The sequence below is a fragment of the Mustela nivalis genome, assembly GCF_964662115.1.
Source record: "Mustela nivalis genome assembly, chromosome: 15".
Lineage (NCBI taxonomy): Eukaryota > Metazoa > Chordata > Mammalia > Carnivora > Mustelidae > Mustela > Mustela nivalis.
This window is the reverse complement of record NC_139034.1, coordinates 27,776,877-27,800,174: the sequence shown is the minus strand read 5'-3', so window position 1 is coordinate 27,800,174 and position 23,298 is coordinate 27,776,877. Positions and strand designations below refer to the sequence as shown.

Here is a 23,298-nt window from a genome sequence, read left to right as displayed (position 1 = left end):
CCCGCGCGCACCCGCTCACGCCCCGCGCACACACCCTCTTGCGCGCGCCCGCGGTCTCGCTCACCGGCCCCCGCGCGCGTGCACAGGCCCTAGTTCGCGGGCGCACCCCGCGCGCGCACACACACGCTCCCACCGCCGAGTGGCGAGGGGCGGGGCGGGAGCGGCCGCCAGTGGCCGGCCGGGCGCGGCCAGGAGAGGGCGCGGCGCGGCACCGGGGAGTGCGGCCCGCGCCAGAGTTGTTTCCCGGAGCCCCAGCCGCGAGAGGCTCCGCGGGAGCCCGGCCAGCCGCTCGGGCTGGGCTAGGCGGGGCTGGGCGGGGCGGCCCGCAGGGAGCACGCCCCGGGTCACGCCGGCGCCCGCGAGCCGAGCGCGGCGGGGAGCGCGCCATGGACCCCAAAGCGGGCGGTGGCGAGGAGGATGACTGCGTGGACTCGGGCGCCGAGACCGGAGGGTGAGCCGCGCGGGGCCGGGCCGTGGGCGGGGGGCGCTCTACGAGTTGCGCTGCGGTCCCCGGCCGGGACCTTTCCGGACCCCGCGGCGGAGCCGGAGTCGCTGCCGCCCGGATGGGGCCGCGGGGGCTCCCCCACCTGCCTGGTCCGGGGTGGAAGGTAGAGGGGCCGTGGTGGGCCGGCTGTCTCCTGGTCGGGCCCGAAGGGCAGAGCCCGTGGTCCGTAGCTACCCCGGGTGGGGCGGGCCCCATCCCTGGGGAAGGGGGGAGGGAGAAAAGTGGAAAGACTCAGGGTTCAGAGTAAACCTCGCGCACACCACCACACACCACCCCTTCTTGCCCCCGTTATCACTGAGATGATGTGGAATACCAGGCGAATGCAATGTCCCCCCGCGAGATCATCGCTAGAGAAACAGATGCTCTTGCACTTGTTTCAGCCTTCCGTGAGGACTTTATTCCTCTAGCCCCGCCGCTCCCGGAGTCCGGGATGAGGGATTGGGGATGAGAATAGGATAGGACACCTGGCACCTAAAAGTCTTTCAGAAATCTTATAAGAGGATGACATTTTTCATTTCATGGCTTTATTGTGCTTGCTGAGACTCCCTCCGCAGCTCCTGTTTTCCTCGCCAAACTTCTCTGCCCACCTGTCCCAGCCTTGGGTACAGGTGGGATGAAGTTGGTGCTACAATGTAGCCCTGCTTAAAGAAATGTGCTCATCGCTTCAACGACTCAAACCGTTGGCCCACACCTTTACCTCTGGAGGCTAATTAGCCTTCTCCCAACGACACCATTTTCCTGAGTGGGACAAAAGATGGAGTATCTTTAAGGAGATGAATGTCATTGCAAATGCTTCTACCCAGCTCCTATCTCTAGAGGATTTTCCTGTGCAGAGTCAGCAAACATCCAGGATGTCGGTACTGACCCAGGAGGAAAGGGTGTCTTTTCCTCTCTGGAGAACCCTGGAGATGGGCTGGAGCTGCCCAGGTTACAGAAACCCTCTTCCATGGAACACTGGGGAGATTTAGACTAATCTCGGGGGTTGGCAGCCTTGAGAGGACAGGATGGGACCCAAGGTCAGAATGGGCACAAGGGGCTGCCCCCTGAGGGACACAGTCACTCCTGCCTGCCCAGGCTCACCCTTCCTTGCAGCCTCCCCCCATTCCTAGCCCAAATCTGGCACTTTTACACCCTACAGCAAGTACTCTGCAATGGACTTTCGCTGTTATCCAAACTTGAGATCACTTCACTATAGAACCCAATTACATTCTGGAGGGGTAACCTGATTCCAAACACAGAACTCCCTTGTTTTCTCCCCACACTTTGTGTATGTGGCATTTATCAACTGTAATTGAAGATCCTTGACCCCCCCCCCCCACCACCACCCAGTTAGCTAGCTAGGCCATGGATAGAAGAAACAAAGTGAAATTAACCAGCTCATTTTCAGCTGCATAAAATAAGGCTCCAACTGGTCCATTCATTTTCAATTTGCAGAGCTCACCTAAAACAGGTATTTTTTCCAAGGCTTCTCTCTTGGAAAAGTGGAGGAGAAGCCCTGACCCAGGAACAATTGTACCCTTGGATCCCAGAGAAAAGCATGACAGCTGCCAGGGTTGCTGGGAGGGGTTTGCTGAATATACTGACACCAGAGCTTCTCTTCACTGCCTCTGCCCTAAAGTGTATTGTTGTGACAGAATAGAATTGTTTAAAGACTCCTTTTTGCCTCAGCAGCATCCTTAAGCTAAAGATGAAGGTAAAATGGTACATGCTTAAGGAGTTTCAGTATATAGTTCCTGATCTTTTATTCGCCACATATCCGTGTATCTCCTGCAGTTCGGTTTGGTTATCAAAAAGCTGTTCATAATTTCCTGGCTTTTCCAGAACTCACCCCCAGCTTTCATGTAGCTGCCTGAGGAGACTTTACACATCCGTGCTATCACTATTATTTTTACAATACAAATCTGATCATGCTTCTCTCCCAAACCTTTAGTGGTTCTGTCATCTCTAATGTACAGAGAGCTTAGTGTGGCCTATAAGTCCTAATGTACAAAGAGCTTAGTATGGCCTATAAGTCCCCAATGTGATAGGGTCCCCATCTGTCTCTCTGGCTTTGTGTCTCAGCACCCCACCCTTATATCCTGCCTCAAGCCACATCACAAGGTGTTTCTGATTCTGCTTTTGTCAAACTGCCCTTTTCCCCAGCTCTGCCCTTCTCCACCTGGCATGCCTGCCCACCAGGTGAAACTCTATCTTCTTTTAAGACTCGGCTCAGGTGACCCATCGGCTAAGGCAGGGGTCCTCAACTTGAGGCCCATGAATGGCTTGAAGTCACATACAAAATGACATTCTTTGTGAATTTTGGGAAGAAGAGACTTACTTTTCACCAGATTCTAGAAGTAGTCTGTGATTCCCCTTGCCACCACATTTGGGCAGGGTAGGAGAAGTTTCATGTTCATCGTGCCGTATCCAAGGTATCGAGAGAGAGCCAAGCAAGGATGATGAGCCAGTTGTTGAGTCTATCTAGGGAGATGATCGGAGAGGATACGGGTGTGACGACAGTGGTCAGCCAAAAAATGGCAGTTGCAGTCCTAGGAGTAGATGAAATCAACTAAAGATAGTGAAGATAGTAAACACCCGGCTGTGCTGGGGACTGAGCCTTTACATATTTTGTTAACACATTTGATTTTTCAACAACTGCGAAGCACATACTGTTTAAGACCGGCCTTGAGAAATGACAACACTTAAAGGCCAGGTGAAGTTGGAGGAGCTGAGAAAGGGGCCTGAGAAGAAGGAGACACCGACAAGAGGAAGGATGAGGTGTCCTAGAAGCCAAGGGGAAGAAGGGAAAGGCATTGGCTGTGAGGTTGAGAAACTCACTAAGCTAAAGGAATGTGAAGTGCCTTTTTTGCAAATGTAGGTAATGAAGGAAAAGGTGGATGCGTGGACAGTGGCAGGTGGAGGCAGAAGCCAGGTCCACCTGGCTCCAGGAGGGAGTGGACTGTGTGGAAGAGAAGGTAGGCAGAGCCCTTTGTCTGAGAAAGGGAGGGTGAGGAAAGGCAGTAGCTGGAAGAGAGAGTGGGATGCAGGAAGGATTCCCAAAGCATAGGCAATAATTAGGCTCCTGTAAAGAGATGCTTCTAGAAAAGACTCTATAAAAAGGGGCATAGATATGGGTGCCTGGGTGGCTCAGTTGGTTAAAGCCTCTGCCTTTGGCTCAGGTCATGATCTCAGGGTCCTGGGATCAAGCCCCGCATCTGGCTCTCTGCTCAGCAGGGAGCCTGCTTCCTCCTCTCTCTCTCTGCCTCTCTGCCTACTTGTGATCTCTGTCTGTCAAATAAATAAATAAAATATTAAAAAGGGGGGGCACAGATAAAGATATAGGAGAAAAATTGATGGTTTGTAATGTCCACTTTCTGAAAGGGTGAAGGCAGATGGACTTCAGACCTCTCAGCTCAATGGGCTTTGGGTAGGAGGGACAGCTCTCTTCTTAAAGCTTAGCAGGGAAGACAGGTTTCCGTTCTGGGCAAATGCAGCCCCCTCCATGGGAAAGTGGAGATTTGAAATAGTTGCTTGGGGAATGTTGAGTGAGAACCCAACTGAGATTAATGATTATAAATGTATGAAGGGCCCAGTCTAGCTTGCTATCAAATTCCCGGCAGCAGTGCTCAACTACCTTAGGGGCAGGCAGAGGGAGATGGTGAGTGGTCGAGATGGTCAGGGAGAGGGACTGTTGCCAGACAGGCGTGAACAAAACATTGGAGCAAAGGATTTGGGGGTATATGTGGAGCTGACTATGGATCCTTTCGGCAGCGTGCTCAAAGGTTCCAAGAATATTTTGGGTCCCGCTGCCAGTGAGCAGGTGGTGCTGATTGCTTTGAAAGTGAGAGTCAAGAGAGTCAGGCTGCTGGGGTTCAACTCCATGCCCTGAGTTTTCTTTTCTGTAAAATGTGACAATGATAGTACCCACCTCACAGGGTGGTTGTGAGAATTAAATTAGTCTATACATTTAAAGTCTGGCATAAGTGAACGCTCAGAAAATTATTTCTCATCATACTGTTAGTATTGTTATGAAGAAGAATCTAAAGGACAAAGTTAGAGCTTCATATAATAAAAAAGTCTATTTCTGGGTGCACTCAAGATCCTATGTTCTTTATACTCGTCACAGTAGGTGTTCTGATGTTTTTAAATGTCACGAACAATCTGAACACCTTTCAGAACATCTGCGAGATGATAGGATGTGTCTCAATATAATTATTTTACCCACAAGGAAATGGAGGTTCAGAGGGTACATGACTAGTTGGCCCCAGTGGAAGCCTGCATCTCCTGCATGCTTCCCACCTAGCGAAGTTGCCACTCCAGGAACCACTGATGGGCAATTAATTCTTGATTCCTACTCAGACATTTTCTTTTGCTTGAAATGTTGTATTTGCTGACTGACCCACCTACTACAGGCCAGGCTAAAAGCTAACTAGTATTGTTCTGTGGCAATTGATGTCATTTTGGAGCTCCCCTTTTCCAAATGCACTTGAAGGCAAGTTTTGTGCTCCTGTGTATTTTTCATTAGAAAAAACTGGCAAGCCAGCTACTGACTATGGTATACTACCCTAAGAAACAGAATCCCTTAACAGAGGGACAAGCTGTGTTTTTGCAAACCGAAATAAAAGACAAAAAGTAAGATGAATGCTTTTTAGTGGGTGTTTCCTTTGTGATGCCTCCCAGATATGGCATCTGAGCCACTCTTTCAAATAGGACCATATCTGGTGCATTATTTTAATTCACAAGTTTGTCTGGCAGTAATGAGCCTCCACCTCCCTGTCACTTGTCACTGAGCTTCTGAAAAAATACTCCTACCATACCCTTTGGGTGACCTTCAATTGATACTTCACTGTGATTTAGAGATAGCACACAATTCACAGGGCTGGAGTTTATAAGCAGGTGCATGGGAACAAATGGAATAAATTTGAAGACAGGACAGGTTTAGAGAAGAGTAAAGGGGGAAATCTTGCAAAGAAGACAGGATGATCTATTAGGTACTCGATTATCTTTGTGTTCAAGGTGGAGCTAGTTAGCTCTGAGCTACCATGGCATCTAATTCAATGGACTGAGAGTAAACAGATGCGGTCCATGATGCACTGAGCTGACGTTTTAATGAAACGTCAAAATCAATATTATTGAAATGCCAAGATCAACTCTTATGCCAAGATTTTCCTGGAAAAAGAGAATTTAAGGTGGTAGTCTATACCTATATGGACAAGTAGGCTGCTGACAGTGATAAACTATCTTAAGTTCAGACCCCTTTACACTTAACCCCTGTTTGTATAATTGTAATTAAAAGGCAGTCAAGGGACTACATCTAACTTTCTGGTCACGATTGGCAGAGATACCAAATAAATGTAATGTTTATAAATGTGTTTATTCTATGTGTCAGGCGTGTGAACGTTTCTAACCCTTGCATCATTCTGCTTATCTGTATCATGTGCCCATACATTTTTCTTCCCAAAATTCATGGATTCACCTCTTGGGCTTCATTCTCACAGAGTTGAATGTCTTATTCAGAGCGAGGTGGGTAAATTCTTAGGATGTAAGACCAATAAACGGGATTCACAAGACAGGTGCCCTATTGCTGTTCCCTCCTATCCTAAAAAAGCTGGGGGTAACTTACCCTTCCAGAGAACTATAGTCAATATCTGAAATTGAACCTGTTTAAGCACAAAATTGTTTAAAGCTTTACAGTTTGTCTTTCACCAACAATATTTCCCATAAATAACCTTTTGAAGTTATTTGGAATGTATTTTATGGGCTATGAAAGTGTTTGTACATTGACTCAGGTCCTGTTTCCCATCAGGATCATTTTTCTAAGGAAAAGAAAGTAAATATCAATGTATATGTATATATATATATATATATATATATATATATATATGTGTGTGTGTGTGTGTGTGTGTGTGTGTGTATGCAAGTATCTCATCATCGTGTAGTTTGCAAAAGTGAACAATTAGAAACAATCATATAGCAAACAAAAGGCAAATGGTTGAATAAATTATAGTGCATCACTTTATCTAAATTTACAATAGTAAGAACTAGGTAGCAGCATGTTGTGATGGTGCGTGGTGAAAAGAGCAGTTTAAAATTCTATCTCCATCATTATGGCAACTGTGTACAAATTTCATAAACAGAATCAGAGGCTGGAAAGCAATGAAAGGTTTTAGGGGATTTTCTTCCCGCTTGATTTCCATTTTGATGGGGGACAGGGATGGAAGTTGGGGTGATGGATGAGACTGCAGAGCTGGGCAGAGACCATCATTCATGAAAAGTGGGTTTTATGTTGTGCTTGAACTTCATCCAAAGAGTGACACGATCAGATTTGTGCTTTGCAAAGATCGGCTGCTGTTTGGGGAAGGAACTGGAGCGGAGCAAGAGTGACAGGAGACTGACCAGCTGCCAGGCTTGACCCAGGCAGTGCCTTTAGTCACAAGAAATACATACAGAGAGATGCATGGCAGGGACGTTCGCTTTGCTAGCACCTGCCCTAAAATACTACCATCACACCTTAAGATTCTCAAAATAGGTTTCACATGTAAATTTCATTCTACATTCATCTCCATCTGTATGGGGATCTTTAAAATACATGCATTTGTGAAACCCATCTGCCTCGGGAGTTTTGGAAAATCCTAGCTGAAAATACTGGCAAATTTCTAATAATAAAACGAATAGGGGCGCCTGAGTGGCTCAATCAGTTAAGCATCTGCCTTCGGCTCAGGTCATGATCCCGGGGCCCTGGGATTGAGCCCCATGTTGGGCTCTCTGCTCAGCAGGGAGCCTGCTTCTCCCTCTGCCCCCCACTCCCCCTGTTTGTGTCGCTGTTTCTCTCTCTGTGTGTCGAATAAATAACTAAAATATTAACACACAGTTACCACATTTCTAAGTTTGGTCCTAAAATTAATTTATGCCCTGCCTGGTTCGAGAAAGAAGTGAATGTATCCACTCTGGTGGTAACTCATCCTGACCATCCTGATCCTGTCTTGCATCTCCCTTAGCCAGCATGTCGCCATGCTCTATAACCAGTCGTCCTACCTTCCAGGTCCTGCCTCGCTATCACCCCGCACTCCTACTTCAGGTCCACTGGCCACCTCCCGGTCTCCTCGCCAATGGTATCACTTTAGCTTCCTAACCGATAACATAAAAAAGTAGGTTCGATATAGGCAGATTCAGTTTGTAATACATAAAGGGATATGCAAGTGTTAATAGTTGCTATTTTTTTCAGCCTGAAGATTCAGTCATTCTGTAACTACTAAGACAGTTCATTTGAAAAGAGAAAACCGCATGCTGTTTTTCTTCCATTTTGTTCCTCTACCAATAAATCAGTGCATCATTTTGCATGAGCGATATAGGTTATTTTATCTAGTAAGAGGTGTGCTTTTTATTTTTTTTTTTGAAGTTTTGTATATATGGTAACAAAGTCAATGGAGTGAAAATTGAATGATTTAAGAAAAGCAACATGAGGCTGAGTAAATAAAAGTGTATCTGTGGAAAATTAAACATAATTAACTACTTTATTTGCATAACCAAGTTCCCTGACCACCACCTTGAAGAATAAATCCCTTTGTGCCTGAGAGATTAATTCCTTACTGAGAATGACTTTGGGACACTGTGGGGAGAAAACCAAGAGCTTCTATACCAGATATGTTGCCAGAGAGGGAAGGCTTCCCAGCCACACAAGTAGAGCAGAAACTTCGAAGAGATTAAGCAGGCAGATCCTTGGCCAGATGCCCATTCTCACAGAGGCCGTGTGCCAGCAGCTGGTTTTTCAGCCTGGAAACTGATGGGTAATTTCACCCTGGCCCTAACCCTGCCTTTTCCCTTTCCCTATCACAGCCCACATCCTGTTACTGTAATGTGCAGCAGGATTTCTTCTCAGCTAGAACTGAAATCAGTCAAACATCACTGTGCCTTTGTTTCCTGATGGCCAGCCAGACCCTGCCTGTGGAAGCAAGCCCTCACAAGCCAGGGTCCCCTCACGCTGCTGCCAAGGTCTATCACCGCTCTGCTCATGTCAGCAAAGAAACATGTCCCCACAATGCACTCTAACTTGAAGGGTGCTCATTTTCAGTGATTTCACCTTTGGGGGGCATCGTGAATCCCTTTGAGAATGTGTTGAAGACTTTGAGCCTTCTCCGCAGAGGAATAAGCTTCCATTCGAGAATTCGCCAACAAATTTAGATGGTTCAGGACCTTGCTAGTTTCCCATCTTGGAGAGTCACAGAGCCCATCTGAAGGACCCCTGATTTCTAACATGCCTTGAACGTGTTGCCTTCAAATTCGGACGTAACTTTATTTTGCATCGAAGCCCCCAGCGCTACGGTTTTTTGTTTGCTACAGGTCCTTACCATGTAAATGCTACTTACCCCTGACTTTTTAAAAAATTCTAGCTTGAAGAACTCATTTGGATACAGAAAAATAGTGTCTAATCCTACTAATACTAAGGTTTTGTGTTTCAGGTCTGACTACAGCCACATGTCCTCCACCAGCAGTAAGTATGGTTTAAATGTCCTTCGGCACTGGCTTCTCAATCCTGTCTATCTGGGGAGCCCATGCTTTCATGGAAGAATCACCCAAGGGATACTTGCCAAAGTGGTGATTCTGGATTCTCTGACTCTGAAAGCTGGCTCTTCCTGGAGAATTTAACTGTCCCTTGATTTCAGAACTAGCTATGCCACAACTTTCCCTATGGAAATTGAGCCTAGAGGAACTAGCCCAGGCTTTGTTAGGGCAGATGCTTCTAAAACAGCTTCTCCGAATAATCCCAGGTAACTCATTCAATCACCAGACGTTTATCAAGTACCTGCTGCCTGCAGGCTAACAGCTTAGAGCACATTCATTAGACCCCTGGGTGACCCCGCTCACCTGCTGGGCCAGTGTACTCCCTTGTATTTCTGCATCTGCAGGTGGATATCATAGGCAGTTATCAATACGGTTTAAGAAAGGTGACTGGAAGTATGTTAATAAACATACTGTAAGCATAGAAAAAGATGTCTGCATTAAATACTAATTGACAGGGAAATCTATTCATGGGAAATTAGGCTTTATATCTAGGCACAATTCACAGTGTTTAACACTGTGTAAATGACCAAAGCCATTTGGATTAATTAAACACCTATTTTAAAAATAACAAAAAAAAACCCTTCTTCCAGTAAAAGCCCTGATTATTTGATTCAGTAGATACTTTTTTTTTTTCTATCTTCCCTGTTAAACTCTGAATTCTAAGTAGTACCCCAATGGAAAGACACTTAATTGGATTATTCTATTTATTGATGTTCTGGCTTAGTTTTCCTTTGCAATAAGAGACTGTGAAGAAAGCTGTATTTCTGGAATTGTAATTTAGTGTCAAGTTATATTTAGTTATTAGTACAACTGCAGTGAATAATCTCTGATCATTCTAGCCAACTGGAGACCCAACATTGCCCCTTAGTTATTAAGAACCATTAGTAACAATGAGAATGAAGCCCCCGTGATTTGCATTCCCTCCCTGAAGCTTCTGCCTTCCTAAAAATCCAGGAAAGCTCTCTTGAACTCTCTCTCTCTGCTGCTATTTTCATTCCACTCAGTTTTGCCCAGAAGCTACATTTCTTTAAGAATGATTTTTTTGTGAAATACTTGCCCAAAGCCTTTGTTCAATTTGTAGCTCTCACATCAGTCCTCTGGGTCACAACAAAGCATCTCTCTTGTCAGCGAAACTGGTAATTTGGTTTGGGAGGCTTTCCTCTCCATTATTTTAATTGCGATCTCAGAGTTGAAATTTCTCTTGGTGCAACTGGGATCAATAGCCTTTTATTGCTCTTCCTTTTCTCTTTAAATACTTGGTGATTCCTGCGTCAGTCTTCAGTGTTGGGACCTCTTGCTGAGGATGTGTATGTGTTTCATATTTGAGTTAGGAAATGTATTTGGCTATAAATAGTAGAGGAAAAATAATGACTCAAGTCGGCATTTGCTTTCCTCTAACATTAAAGAGAAGAAGAAGAAGAAGAAGGCGGCCATGCAGGTCTGAAGTGGAAGCTCCTTTCATTGTTCTGCTTTGCTTTTGGCTTCTGTTCTTAGAGTTGCCTCAGAGTTACAAAATGGCTGCCTTGACCGTGGGCAGCACATCCTTGTTCTGGGCAGGAAGAAGGGTTGAGTGGGTACTGCTGGGCCGCCCTTGGCTGTCTTTGTCTATTATCTGCCTGGCCTGCTTCTCTTCCCTGCCAGGAGGATAAACACTGACCATACCCAGATGCAAGAGAAGGCCCCTGTAGCAGTTAGTAAAGATAACAGAGTGGACCCTTTCTGAAGAAGGGAAAAAAATGTCTGAAGTCTTCAATCTGTGCTTTAAAACATAGGTTTGACAGACTACAATCATAAAGAGTTATTTTCCAAGTAGATTTTTAAAACCACATTGCCCCACAAACTACACAATCACACTCGGAGGACTGAGTAGAGAGAAGGTTAAGAAGCTTACTCTCCATCCTGAATAAGGCTGTTCCAGGGTCCCTCTCCTTGTCACAACCCAGCTGTGCCAGTACCCGCTATGTGACCAGCAGGAACCCACGGAGCTGACTAGTCCTAGTTCCCTCTTCTTGTGGGTCCTGTGAGCAGCTCCTGCCTCTCATTGTCATCCCCCCTGCCCCTCTCTGAATGGCTTGTTTCTGAATGCTTCCTGGTTGGCATCATAGCATTGGTCCTATCTATTCACTGTTAGGAAATGGATTTTTCTGTCTACTAGTGCTTCCTGTTCAGCATACCCATGATGCTCTTTTACCCATTTGTGCCTGAGTTCACGGGGCCATAAGCAGTTCCTTGGGTTGAGCCAGGGTTGAAGTCTGTCCACAGCTGGAGTTCATCACTGCTAGACCTGACAGGAAAGCTTCCTCCCCAAGCAAGAGCTGCTCTTTAGGTGTCTTTTCCCTGAGAATGCAGGGACCGCTTCCTCATGCTGCCCACCCCTGATGGGAGAAGAAGGAAGGTCATCACCTAGAGAAAGTACAAGAGTTGTGGTGTAAGAGTTCGATCCCCTAGGTCCTAGTCCTGGTATGGAGTCTGGGAGGGCATGGTGGTCTTGGGCATTCTACTATTACTCGACCTCCTGGGTCCCCAAATCACATTCCCATTGGTTGTGTTTGATGTCATTTTCAACTCTAGGGGAAGTGGCTGAGGGGGCTTCTTTAATGGATGGTTTTATTCTATAAATTGGGTAAACGTAAATTGGGGTAAAATTTTTTTCTACTTGCCATGGGTCCCTTTGCCTTTTTGAGATTGACAGGGCTGCCAGGCTTTCCTCTTATGTTTTCCGCAAAGCTAAACACACTGTTAACACTCAGATCTCAGTAAATCACAATATTTCCTAAGAAAGATGAATTTAATTTATACTCTTGGAATTTTAGGTGGTTTTTCCAGAAACCTGGGTAGAAGATCATCAAGGCAATATGTACAATTTGCATTCTTAAGTGATTTAAATAAAAAGGAGAAATTTTATAAACAGGATCAAAGAAAAGCAGTAATCATGCCAAGGGAAGGAAGATCAAGTGTGCCACATGATGATAAATTCCCCTCATGCATGATTGAATATTCTCATTCAAATAAAGATTATAATCATACCTGGAGAATTTCTCTTAGAAGATCCTGGGAGCTGAAAAATGGTATTTTTAGGACAGTGTCATATTTCTTGAGGATCTCTATCCCCAGGATAATGCCAGTAGGAGGCAGGTCAAAGAATTAACTAGTTCTCTTTACTGGATACTGTTCCTCGATTTGCCCTCCTAATTTGTGCCTCAAAACTGTGCCTCCTCAAAACCCAGGTACAGTCATTAAGTCTCTACCTGGCCCTTACCGATGGCCAGTGGCAGCAGGGATGCCTTGCAGTTTTGTGCCCCTTCGTACTTTTCGAAATGCAAATGATCAAAGTGAGTCACAGTGATACAGGGGCCCTTAGCAATGCCCTGAAGAATTCCCCATATCTGAAATTATGGAGAAATGGCCATGACCGGTGTGTTCTACCGATTCAAGCCCAGGACCACATACCAAGCTGTGCAAAATAGGGACACCTCCCGGGTGGGTGGGAGTCATGGAATCTATTTTCTCACCCACCCGGGCCTCAGATCCCTGCCCTCCTCTTGCTTCCCTGGCTTGCTTTTCCTAGCTTCCTGCTCTGTCCTTCCAGTGACTCAGGTAGCTTCCCCAAGTCCTGCCTGCATTCCCCTTGCTGCTTGGGCCCGGTTGTAGGGCCAGTGGAGTTCTGTCCCCTCTGCTTTCTTGGGGCTGCCATGTCTGTAACCTGCCCTTGAGGGCAGCCCTGACCAGGCCCAGCTGATGCTGTGGGATCTTGGACATGCTCTCTTCTTGAGAGAAAGGGGCCAAGTAGATTGCAGGTGTTTTTCAAATAGGAAAGTTAATTGCAAGCCCTTGTGACTGGTTTTGAGCCACCACATGAGTTGGCGGGTCCTGCCTTACTGCTGTGTGGGATGACCTTCATCCTTCCCCAAGGCTGCCTTGTCTCAGAGGTATATCTTTCCACATGAATGCCATCTTCTCCCCTTCATTTCTCCACAGTCTCATTTCCTTGAAGTTTTAGGATATCAAAGCATTGTATATTTTGAATTTGGTCTTTAGCCACATCTGTGCCTCCCCTCAGTGTGGAAGGAAAGGTAAGCTCCTTGTGAGCTTATTAATTATTAAGTAATTAATAAGCAAAGGTAAGGTGCTTTGAAAGCAACCCATCGAAAAGACATGACTGCATTCCGTAGAACTCGTCACTGAGGGGGAACATTTAAATAAAAATGACCCTTGTCTGTAGATCCAAGAGCTAAATTCAGACAGGATAGTGAAATAGTCATTATTTTCATTCTATTTTCGGGAAAGGAGATAACTTACTGACAGATTGACGTTTTAAGGCCACTTGTCCAAATAAGGAAGGTCAATATCTTGGAAGAGGTGGGTAGTAGCCAATTTAACATTGATCTTTTTGTAAATTTCATAGTCTTTTTATTTTTTCCTTCTGTGCACAATACTTTCCCCATTATGATTTTCAGAGTAAATGTTCTTTTAGGGACTTATTTCATTAGATCTAGGCAAAACCTGGATCTGTTCATTAACCCTTATGCAGAACAATTTAGCCATTGCATGTGTATAATTCTGTGACCAGTATGTAGTTGGCAATGGACTCAGATTTCCAAGAAGACCAAAACACCCACCTGTCCATCCCCAGCTTCCCACTCCTTTTGCAATTAAAACTTCACAAGAAGCATCACCAGTTTTCTCTAATTTAGAGTACAGCCTTTTAGGCAAAGTTAGTTATGGATGGTAATATGGTTTATGAGGTGGATCAGACAAATATTAAGTAGCCCAGTTCAGGCCTGTCACTATTGACACCCATTTCCTACTTCCTCAGTGTGCAGAGGGCTCATTAGTGATATTAAAGATGCTTGATTTACTTTTATAGACCAAACAGTTGGCATAAAACAAATCCAAGCCTAGGGGAAACTCTGATTTCCAAGTGGAGGAAAGTCAGGGTTTTGAATCTCTACTTGATCGCTCCATTGATCCAGGAGCACTTAACTTTGCTGCATCCAGCAAAGGAACCCCAGATAAGAATGATTTCCATTTTTAGTATGTTTAAGCATGTTCTGGCACAACAGTCATGTTCATGCACAGAGCTTCTCTCAAAAGAGATTCAGGGTGACCTGCTGCACAGCTGGAATGAATCTGCTGCCTTAGGTAGGCTCTCTGTGAGTGGCCTTCTGTTGAAGCACGGTGGCCTCAATATGTGGCCATGGCTGTGGAGACCAACCAGAAATCATTAAGATGCTTTGCACATGGAAGGATCAGTTTGACTTCCTTGTCCATTTTGTCCTCCTCTGTGGCCCTGCCTTCCACAGTAACTATAGGATTAAAGCTTTTACTCAGAAGTCCCTATCATACTCCCTGGCAATAGGCATCTGGTATACCTGCACCTTGGTAGAGCCGCTGCTCCAATCGCCATGTGGGAAAGAACCCTCAAGGCTTCTTCCCTCCTCCTTGGAATGCACTGGCTTCACTCCTGCTTGCCCTGACTATTGGAGAAAGAGCCTTGGTGCTGGTGGCTCTTCCCATGCCCTCAACCATTGAAGCTTACTGTGGCAAGTATGGCTTCAGGTTTAAGATGCTCATTATGCTCCTGGACTTTCCTCCTCAAGCTGGAGCCATGTAACATGTAGCTTGTAGGTAACTCTAATGAAAAGGTGTGGGTGTGTCATTTTTTGCAAGTCTGGGTCTTAAAGCCAGTCAGGTAGAGGCTTAGCCACAGCCTGAGAGCCACAGAATGCCAGCTGGCACAGTGTGGGGTCTGCTTTGCATTTTGTCAGCTGCCCAGAGAAGGAATTCTTGGCCTGGCAGAGCACATAAATCACCAAACTGGAAAACTTTGCTGCTCAGAGTATGGTCTACAGAGCACTCCATCAGCATCACCCTGGAGCTTGTTAGAAATGCAGAATTCCAGGCCCCACCCCAGACCTCCTGAGTCATGTGAGTTGTTTGTACAGAAATGTTGAGGAGCACTAATCTAGTTCCTCTCGACAGTCAGTAAGATTGCTCTGAAATCCCTAGTAGATATGGTCTATCCACATTTCTTTAAGATTTTAATTTTTAAGGTCATAATCTGTAGGCCCTTGGATTTGCATCACATCGAGATGAGAAAAATTTTCACCTGACAAATATTTAAATTATGAATTATTGATCATTTAAAAGAAGAAAATTGTGTCCTTCTACTGAGTGGTTTATTTGAAAACAGAATTTGTCCTTTATCAGGCAAGCTAGAGGTATGGGTTTGGAAGTGTTTTTTTGAGATGCAGGCAGCAGCCTTATCTGGAAGATCACAGAGTAGTAAATGAAGTCTGAGATGAATGAGCTGAAAGCTAGTGAACTTAGACAGTTATTTGATAGTGTGGGTTCTGTATGGCCAAAATCCTCTGCACAGGAACCTGAAAGGCTGAGAAATATTGGTAGTTGGCAGTCGATAAGAAAAAAGCAATAACCAAAGATACGCATCAGGAAATCAAAGGGTGAAGACAATATACCACACAGTCAACTCCTTTGATGCTGTTCCACTGGCATCCATTCCCCCAAAAATATGATATAGTCCTGCTGGCTCCAAAGATAAGTTTTCATTGTGTAATTTCAACTACATAGAGAGTGTCGATTTCTGTCCAGGATATGAAAGAAAAATGAAGGAAGACTTCTCACAATCACATTTTTCCTGAGAAGCTGATATGACACATCAGGGACAGCTGGTCTACCAGGGTCATGGGGCCACTCCCTTAACACCCCCCCCCCATGACCAAGGGAAAGAAAACAAACTAATAGCTTCCATCCCCCATTCCTGATGTGCTTGGTGCTTTTCCCAATTTTAAAAATAATTATTATCACTCAAATAATACATAGTCTTTGTCAAAAAATCAGAAAATAATGATTAGCCAAAAGAAGAAAGCTCAGATTCCTGCCATCTAGAAACGACCAATAGTCTTAATTTGGTGTCTGCCTTTATCCATTTTTTTCTGAGCATCTGCATTACTATAGATATGTATTATTAGCAAAATAGTATTGTATAGTCTTATCGTCCCATTTTCTAATTAACCATATGTGAACTTCTTTGATATCCATAAACTATAGTAGTTTGAATATACAGTATTCCATTGCATTTCTGTATATCCACTAGTGCCCTGTTGTTGGTACTATAGGTTATAGTCACTTTTTCACAATTACAAACAGAATTGCCTGAATTATTTTTATGCTAAGTCCTTGTGTGTTTATCCTTCATTATTTCCTTAGGGTAAATTCCTTCAAGTGGAATTATGAGGTAAAACGGGTTGTTTACTTTTTAAAGTTTCTGATGCTTCCTGCCAAGTCATTCTCTAGAGGTACCATTTCACTCTCCCACTGGCATGAATGAGAGCACCAGGGTCTCATAAAACTGGTGATTTTTGTGAGTGAAAAATAATACAGGTGGATACACACACAAAGTAACAGTGGGCAAAAGTTCTCTGAAGAGTAGGTGACAAATGGGAGGCTCTCACATTTTGGAAGCCCACAACTTGAAGTTCTGTGTTTGTCTGTCATGAAAAGTATGGAATCAGTTACACTCCAAACGTGACCTCAGGCAGCGAGCGGTACCAACCAGCAAAAGCCATCAGTAGTACTCTGTGTAGGCTTTATGGAAAGTATTTCCCATTCTGGTGGACAACCTCTATCTTTATTCAACATCAGTAGTGTTGCCATTAACTTCTGATGAGGTAACAAGTTGGAAGTATTTGGGGAATATTGTGCAAAGAACCAGGTTGTACCCACTAAAGGTAGCAATATTCAGAATTGATTAGAGAAGCAAAGAGGATCCCGCCAGCCAGCCAGTCTGCCTGCCTGCCTGCCTTCCATCCTTCCTTGTAAACCTTCTTTCCTTCTACCATGTCAATCAAACTTCTCTTTTGTGCAATATTGGTTATGGAAGAGAAGGAATATTCCACCTGCTCTACTCCCCCTTGTGTTCTTATGTCACCTGGCATCTTCTGACATTATTGTCAGTATTGTTAGTGCCTCTAGCTGTGCAGCCTGCTCCTGGAAGGCTCCTCTGTCCTTTGGAACAAGAGCAGTTGTGAGAAGTCTTCCCTTTGTCCCTTACAGAGAGAGCTGGGCTTCCTCCGTGATTCAGTTTTACTGTTTCACCACCTCATACTGGAGCACAGTGAGGCCACAATGTGTGTAGCCTCACATGCAGCCTCACAATGTAGGATCACAGATCACCTAGACTCAGAAACCAGACATGTCTTTCTACGAGCTGCCATGCTTATAGAGTTGCATTCTAATACTTCGTATTGTCGGTGGAGAGCTCTGTATGAACCTCCTATTGTGGTGGAAATTTTCACAGTTGCATGCTCAGGCGTAACAGTAGAACTGCTGTACTTATAGTCAAGTACAATGTCACTCCTGAGCCGGCCTCACACCTAGAAATGAAGGTACTGGTGTGTTCTACTCTGGGACCCACAACCCTGCGGCGCTGAGCCCAGAGTGTTGGCACATCACACTTTCTTGGAAACCATCTGGCATTTAGACTTTGGTTAGGTCCCTCCCAGTCTTCTTCCTCCCACCAGAAGCCAAAACGTGGCATCTCCCGAGCTAGAAGGACCATCCCGCAGCATCACTCGTTCTTCTGTGCTGCAATTCGTGGGGCAAGTCCTCTGCTTTAAGCTTTTAGCTTTCCTTAGCTCAGAAAGCCTTTTCTGTCTCCGGAACCCCAGCCCTTGCACTAGAGAGCCTTGCCCTTCAAGACTCTTCTCTCTGTCATGATCTGAAAAATAGACATGAATTTAGAAACTTGATTAATGGATCTATCTGACTCCACCTTCCCTGAAGCAATGAATAGCCCAGACTCTACAGGTAAAGGGCCACAAAACAGAAAATTTGTGGCAAAGGGGAACTTTGGCTATCGTCTCTGAAATTCATCTGCTATGTCATTTAGAACATGTCTCCCACTTTAGGTTTTTCTTACATTTCTCCTGTTTGAACACCTTGCTCCCTCAGTTAGGTTGTGAGCTCTGGGAGTAACCATGTCTCCTGCTTTGCAGTCCTTGGGCTGTTAGCAAGAGGCACTTGAGAGGTAAGGGAGAGCCCCAAATGGGTGAATTTTGGAGATGTTTGTTCTCTTTCTAGATCTGCCATTGAGTCATGGTCGATGACCTCATCTGTGACATGAGGAAGCTGGACTAAATGCCTCTGCCACCTCTAATTTTCTAGTCCTGTGCAATTAGCTTGCTCTTCTAAGAGCTGTAAGGTACATCATTTCTAAGGAAACGGAAACAAGGGACTAGGAACGTGTCAGTGCCCTATTCAGACTGGTCAAGAATTTGAATATTTTATCAAATTTTCAGCCACAAAAAGAGTCCCTACGCTTCATTTCCTACATGGCTAGTTTGATCCCTAGCAAAGCCAGCACCAGATCTCAGCATTGGTTTTTCTACTGTGGCATTCAGAATGTATTTTATAAGGATGTATGGAACGCTGTTCCCCAGAACAGTTGTAATAGCTAATTGTTGTTTGATTTCTCACCATCCTGCCAGAATAAATCCCTTTGTAAAATGAAACTTAATTACTGTAATTGTGAGGATCCCTGCACCCAGCTCTAGTGGTATCAGAGGTCTGGGGTTTGCTGATGAACAAATCCTCCGGATAGATTTCGGTTACCATCCTCCTCTTTTGTCTGTTTTGTTTTGATCAATATATTTTACATCTCAAAACACGATGAATATACTAATCTTGTTGTTTGCATGCCCCGCTGCCTCATCTCCAAATCTGTAGAATTCTACTGAAGTCCTGACGTGGCTTTGCTACTGATGAAAATGACAAGTTCTATATGAAGTGGTAGAGAATGCATGGAAATTACTTAGTGGAAGAAAGGATTCTGGGTGAAAATGCTAGCATCTCTTCTGTCACTTTGAGCCCTTCAACTTTCTAAAAGTTCTTGTTCTTACACTATTAAGCATTGGACTTTGGCATTCATCAGACCTTAGTTACCTTCTCATAAACTTTCAAAATCATTGTAGTCCTGAGGGCTTAGATAACTACGCGAGATATTTTAAGTGTTTCTAGCTGCTTTGTACCTTCTAATTACCTGTAAACCTTCTGGCCCCCTTCCAGAATTTATGTCAAGCTGTGTCAGAATTCATAATATCTTTGTCATTACTCTCTGGCTAGTGGCTGGCCTTGGCTTCCCCCTCCTCTTCCCACCTACAGGTTTGTTTCAGAATGAAACTTAGGAAGACATACAAAGTAAAATGAATGTCCCATTTTCAAGTGGAGAAAAAAAATGCAGGGTATCTCAAGAATCTACCTGCCTTTCTCTATGATTTCTTTCTCAATAGTGTCCTGGTTTCAGATGAGCTCAAGAGCGTGTCGGTATCACGCATCCAGATCCCTGACATTGTTTCTGCAACAGATGGTGAGAACGGGGTGAGCAGTTAAAATACTATAGTTAGAGCTGGAAGAGGCCTAAGGATCAGAAAGATCCCACACTGTCTTCCTCTGCCAAATGAAAATAGAGGTTTTGGCTAAACCACATCAGCCTGTATTCCATTCTTCAATGACGAGAAAGCGCTGGGGACTCAGGCTGAGAGAGGAGAAGCGTTATTATGAGCACCATTTGGATCCCCTGCGTTTAAAACTCTGCCTGTCACCTTGCTGCCATCAGAGTTTCACCAGGCCCACCCTGCATCTACTTGTGACTTGCGCCGGGGCTGCCACTGGGACCAGCCTTGCCGCTTTCACAGCCTAGACTTGCAGCTCGACCAAAAGCCTTGTCAAAATCGTGAAGTTACTAGGAATTGAGAAAGTCTGAAATCTTATCTTAGGGGTACGCATGGGAAAAGGGGATCGCTTCAATTTTTTCATTAGTTCAGAGGTTTAAGAAACTAGTTGTTTTTTTTTTAAAAAAAAAGCTGCTTAAAAAAAGGGATGAAGGCAGGTTATTCATTACACTCTGGATGAATAGACTCTCTGGAGAAGGAATTTGGAAGCCCCTCTCTGAAAGCATTTACTTCAGGCATTCCGGGAAGACCGGGCAGCTTAATGAGGGGAGGCTGGCCCTTTTGTGACACTTCACAATGCACTGGGGTTTGTGTTTGCCACTCCGGAGCCTCTTTGCCTCCTGCCCCGCTAACCTAATTTTTCTTCACTGTGGCAGCCCGCGCCTGGCGTGTCTTTGCAGCATACCCGAGCCACACTTCACCTGGGTGTTCTGCTGCTGGGTCAGGAGGGTCTGCTTGACCAGACCAAGGAGCCAAGCCCCTGAATTGTTCAGTGCCCTAGAGCAGGGCTTTAGAAATGCAAATAAGGAGTTTATTCAGCCTTATGCCTGTCTGTGGTTGGAGACTCTCAAGCCAAGATCTGGGGCCAGATTCCCTAAACCAAGCACCTATGGTGGCTGGAAGTAACCTCCGTCTGACTCTCTTAGCCTCCTGGGGGCTTATGGTGGCACTGGTACATAGCAACTTAAGCTGATGGTTAATGGTTGTGGCTGCTGCCTTGAAAATCTCTTATGATTTACCACATTCAATCGGCTTTATTCAATGAAGTGTCTTGCCCTGAGTTACCGGACTTCATTTAACATATTTGCTCAGGCTCTGACTCCCCCTACTAGATTCTAAGTTCTAATAATGCAGAGATTCTCTTATTTCCCACTGTATCCTATGGTGCCCAGCACATAGTAGGTGTTCAGTAAACACTGCTTGATCAAATAAATGATTGCGGTTGAATTACAAATTGTCTCTGATACATTGTGGATAAAATGAAAGAGACATCAACCATTGCCCAGAACTTCCGGAAAGAGGTCTCTGAACTTGTTGCATCTGAAGAGTTGGCCAGGCGCTCCGTTTGGAATGAGAGATCTGGACTTTCAAGTAGACGTACCTGCTGCTGGGAAGCAAATGCTTTGGGGACATGCACTAGTTTGCCAGTTCCGGGAGGAGATCCAGCCTGGCAGGAACCAGGCAGTGGGAGACTGCACAGGAGGGCTGGTGTGAAGCCCTGCGGTGCAGAGACGAGCGGTGAGGAGTCCCGGCTCAGGCAGCTTTGAGACAGCCGAGTGGGAGGTCTGATATTGGGACATCTGTCCACAGGCAGAAACACCTCAGTCCCCACCTACACCTTCACCAGACAGAAGCTTAGGGTGTCCCTGCTGCTCAGCGGTTGCCAGAAACTGCCCCGACTGTGAGTGGAGTCCTCCACTCGCAGCAGACTCTCCTGCCCACGTGGCCTGAAGGAGCTAAGCCGCAGTGTCAGAGCCCAGCCACACAAACCAAAGATGGCAGGCTAGAGGGCAGAGAAGGCACACTGGTGCACGCAGCAGAGACCCTACTCTTCTCTAGCTGCATGGCCCTTGTCAGATCCGGTAATATTTCCCCTGCAACAGGGGGCGGATACACCTCTATCCCAGTGTTGTTTTAAATAAAATGAGGTTATATCTGTCAAGCTCTTAGGACAGTCCTCTGGCAAATAATAAGAGCTTAACACGTGATTATTCGTGTCTAAATCGTCTTCATTAAAACTTAAGAGACCACAAAAGGGGAGCTGACACGTTGGGGAGAAATGTAACCAATATCCAGGTTCCCAGTATACCTGTCTCACCGAAGGCCTGACTCGAGCAGTGCTTTCCGTGAAGTTGGTTTTTGTTTCATACTATCAAAGGAAAAATCTAATTGTTTCTAATCCCCTGGGAAAGAATCTTCCTTCTCTTCTCAGGCAGCACAAAGTAGTCTTGAGAGCTTTGTTACTACCTGTGAATTTGTGATCAGCAACTCTCTCCGAACCAGCCCTGGCGAAGTCTGTCTGCTGCCCCGTTGGTTTTTGGTCTGTGTCTTGCCCCAAGCAAACAGGTGCTCTCTGAGGTCCTTCGAGAAGGCGTGTAATGGATATGATAAAGGCAGTACATATCCCACAGTCACGGTGTCTCTGCTTCTCCAGGGAGGCGTAGAGGCTTTCCATGACAATGAATTATTCACATTTTCTCTCCTTCCCTCAAATACTTGGTTTCCTGTCTAGCTCCAGGAGGTCCATTTTCTTTGGGGCATGTATAACCCCAGCACCCAGCGCCCGTTTGGAGCTGCATGCTGTGGTTCTTTGGGCCTGGTTACTTTAGGGCCTTGTGCAGTGGGCGCATGTTGGTGATGGCCTGAGTGTATTAATGCCACCACCCATTCTCCTCCTCCTTCTCAGGGTTGGACTGTAGCCACATTGCTCGCCCTGGTTCACGCATGCAAACAGAGCTCTGGGGTCAGGTCTTCATCTCCCTTCCTTGCTTTCTCTTGGCTCCATCCCAAGCTGCCCAGGCGAGCAGGCACTTGGTCACAGGTCTTTCTCTGTGTCCCTACCCTGCCCCGACCTGCCCCGAGGTTGGGCATCCTGCCTTTCTGCAAAGTGGTGACATTCACTCACCGGAATAGGCTTCTGCATAGCCTCTGTTACTGCTCTCTGGGAAACCCTTGTGTTGCTGATAGAGGGGTCTTGGCTGGAGCACCCTGACAACTCCGTCTTGGAGACGCAGAAGCTACCTCCACAGGGGCCTCTCCCCACCCAGGCCCTCACGCTTGTCTACAAGCACGAGCAGGCAGTGCTCAGATAGACGGAGCTGGGCGTGTGCCATGGGGAGGCGGTTTCTGGGTCATTATTCCTCAGACACCCAGAGCCAGATGAAAGAGCTGTAAATGGGTATCTGAGACAGGGAGCTATTGGCTGGTGGCAGAGAAGCAGTAGAGGAGGGTGAGGGAGTAGCAGTGTGGCCAGAAACGATGGGGCAGGGCGGCCGCTCATTCTGCTGGGAAATGAATACAGCGGAGAGGGTAAGCACACGTTCTCTGCAGAGCCATCCTGATCGTGCACACACGCGCTGTGTGACCGTGGCAGATTTCTTCGCCTCTCTGTGCCTCAATTTTCTGCTCTCTAAAATGGGAACAAAAATAGCACCTTGCCCCCTTTCTAGGGCTTTTCTAAGGATTCAGTGAGTTCATATACATAGAACATGGAGTAAGTGCCAGGCCACAGCGAACACCATGCACGGGTCAGCTAACGTTTCTCTGTGTTCGCGGCCACACGCACCCCCTGAGGAGCGGGTGCAGGGTCTTAACAGGTCTGCCTCACTGCTCTGACAATGTCTTTTCCTAAACATTCTTTTAACTCCATATGTCCTTTTTTTCTCTCACAGAAATCATCCACAACTTTCTCAAGGAAATTGCTTCATCCTCCAAATCTTTCAAGGCCGTTTTACTTCTTTCCCTTTGTACTGAGCTTTCAGTAAGGTTCAGCAATGTCAC

At 45.7% G+C, this 23,298-nt stretch overlaps 1 protein-coding gene and 1 long non-coding RNA gene across 2 annotated transcripts in view; one reads left to right on the top strand and one right to left on the bottom strand.

Moving 5' to 3' along the window:
- The window catches only part of LOC309848655, a 56,493-nt gene that overhangs the window by 31,905 nt on the left and 1,290 nt on the right, over positions 1–23,298 (bottom strand). Inside the window, exon 2 of the long non-coding RNA XR_014303191.1 lies at positions 2,823–2,965. This is a non-coding gene — a long non-coding RNA (uncharacterized lncRNA). The remainder of the gene's footprint in view (positions 1–2,822; positions 2,966–23,298) is intronic.
- FAM124A (family with sequence similarity 124 member A) overlaps positions 243–23,298 on the top strand; it is a 107,547-nt gene continuing 84,491 nt past the window's right edge. The window contains exons 1-2 of the mRNA XM_082700542.1: positions 243–451; positions 8,944–8,975. Coding sequence (XP_082556668.1) covers positions 387–451; positions 8,944–8,975 — 97 coding nt within the window. The 5' untranslated portion in view covers positions 243–386. The remainder of the gene's footprint in view (positions 452–8,943; positions 8,976–23,298) is intronic.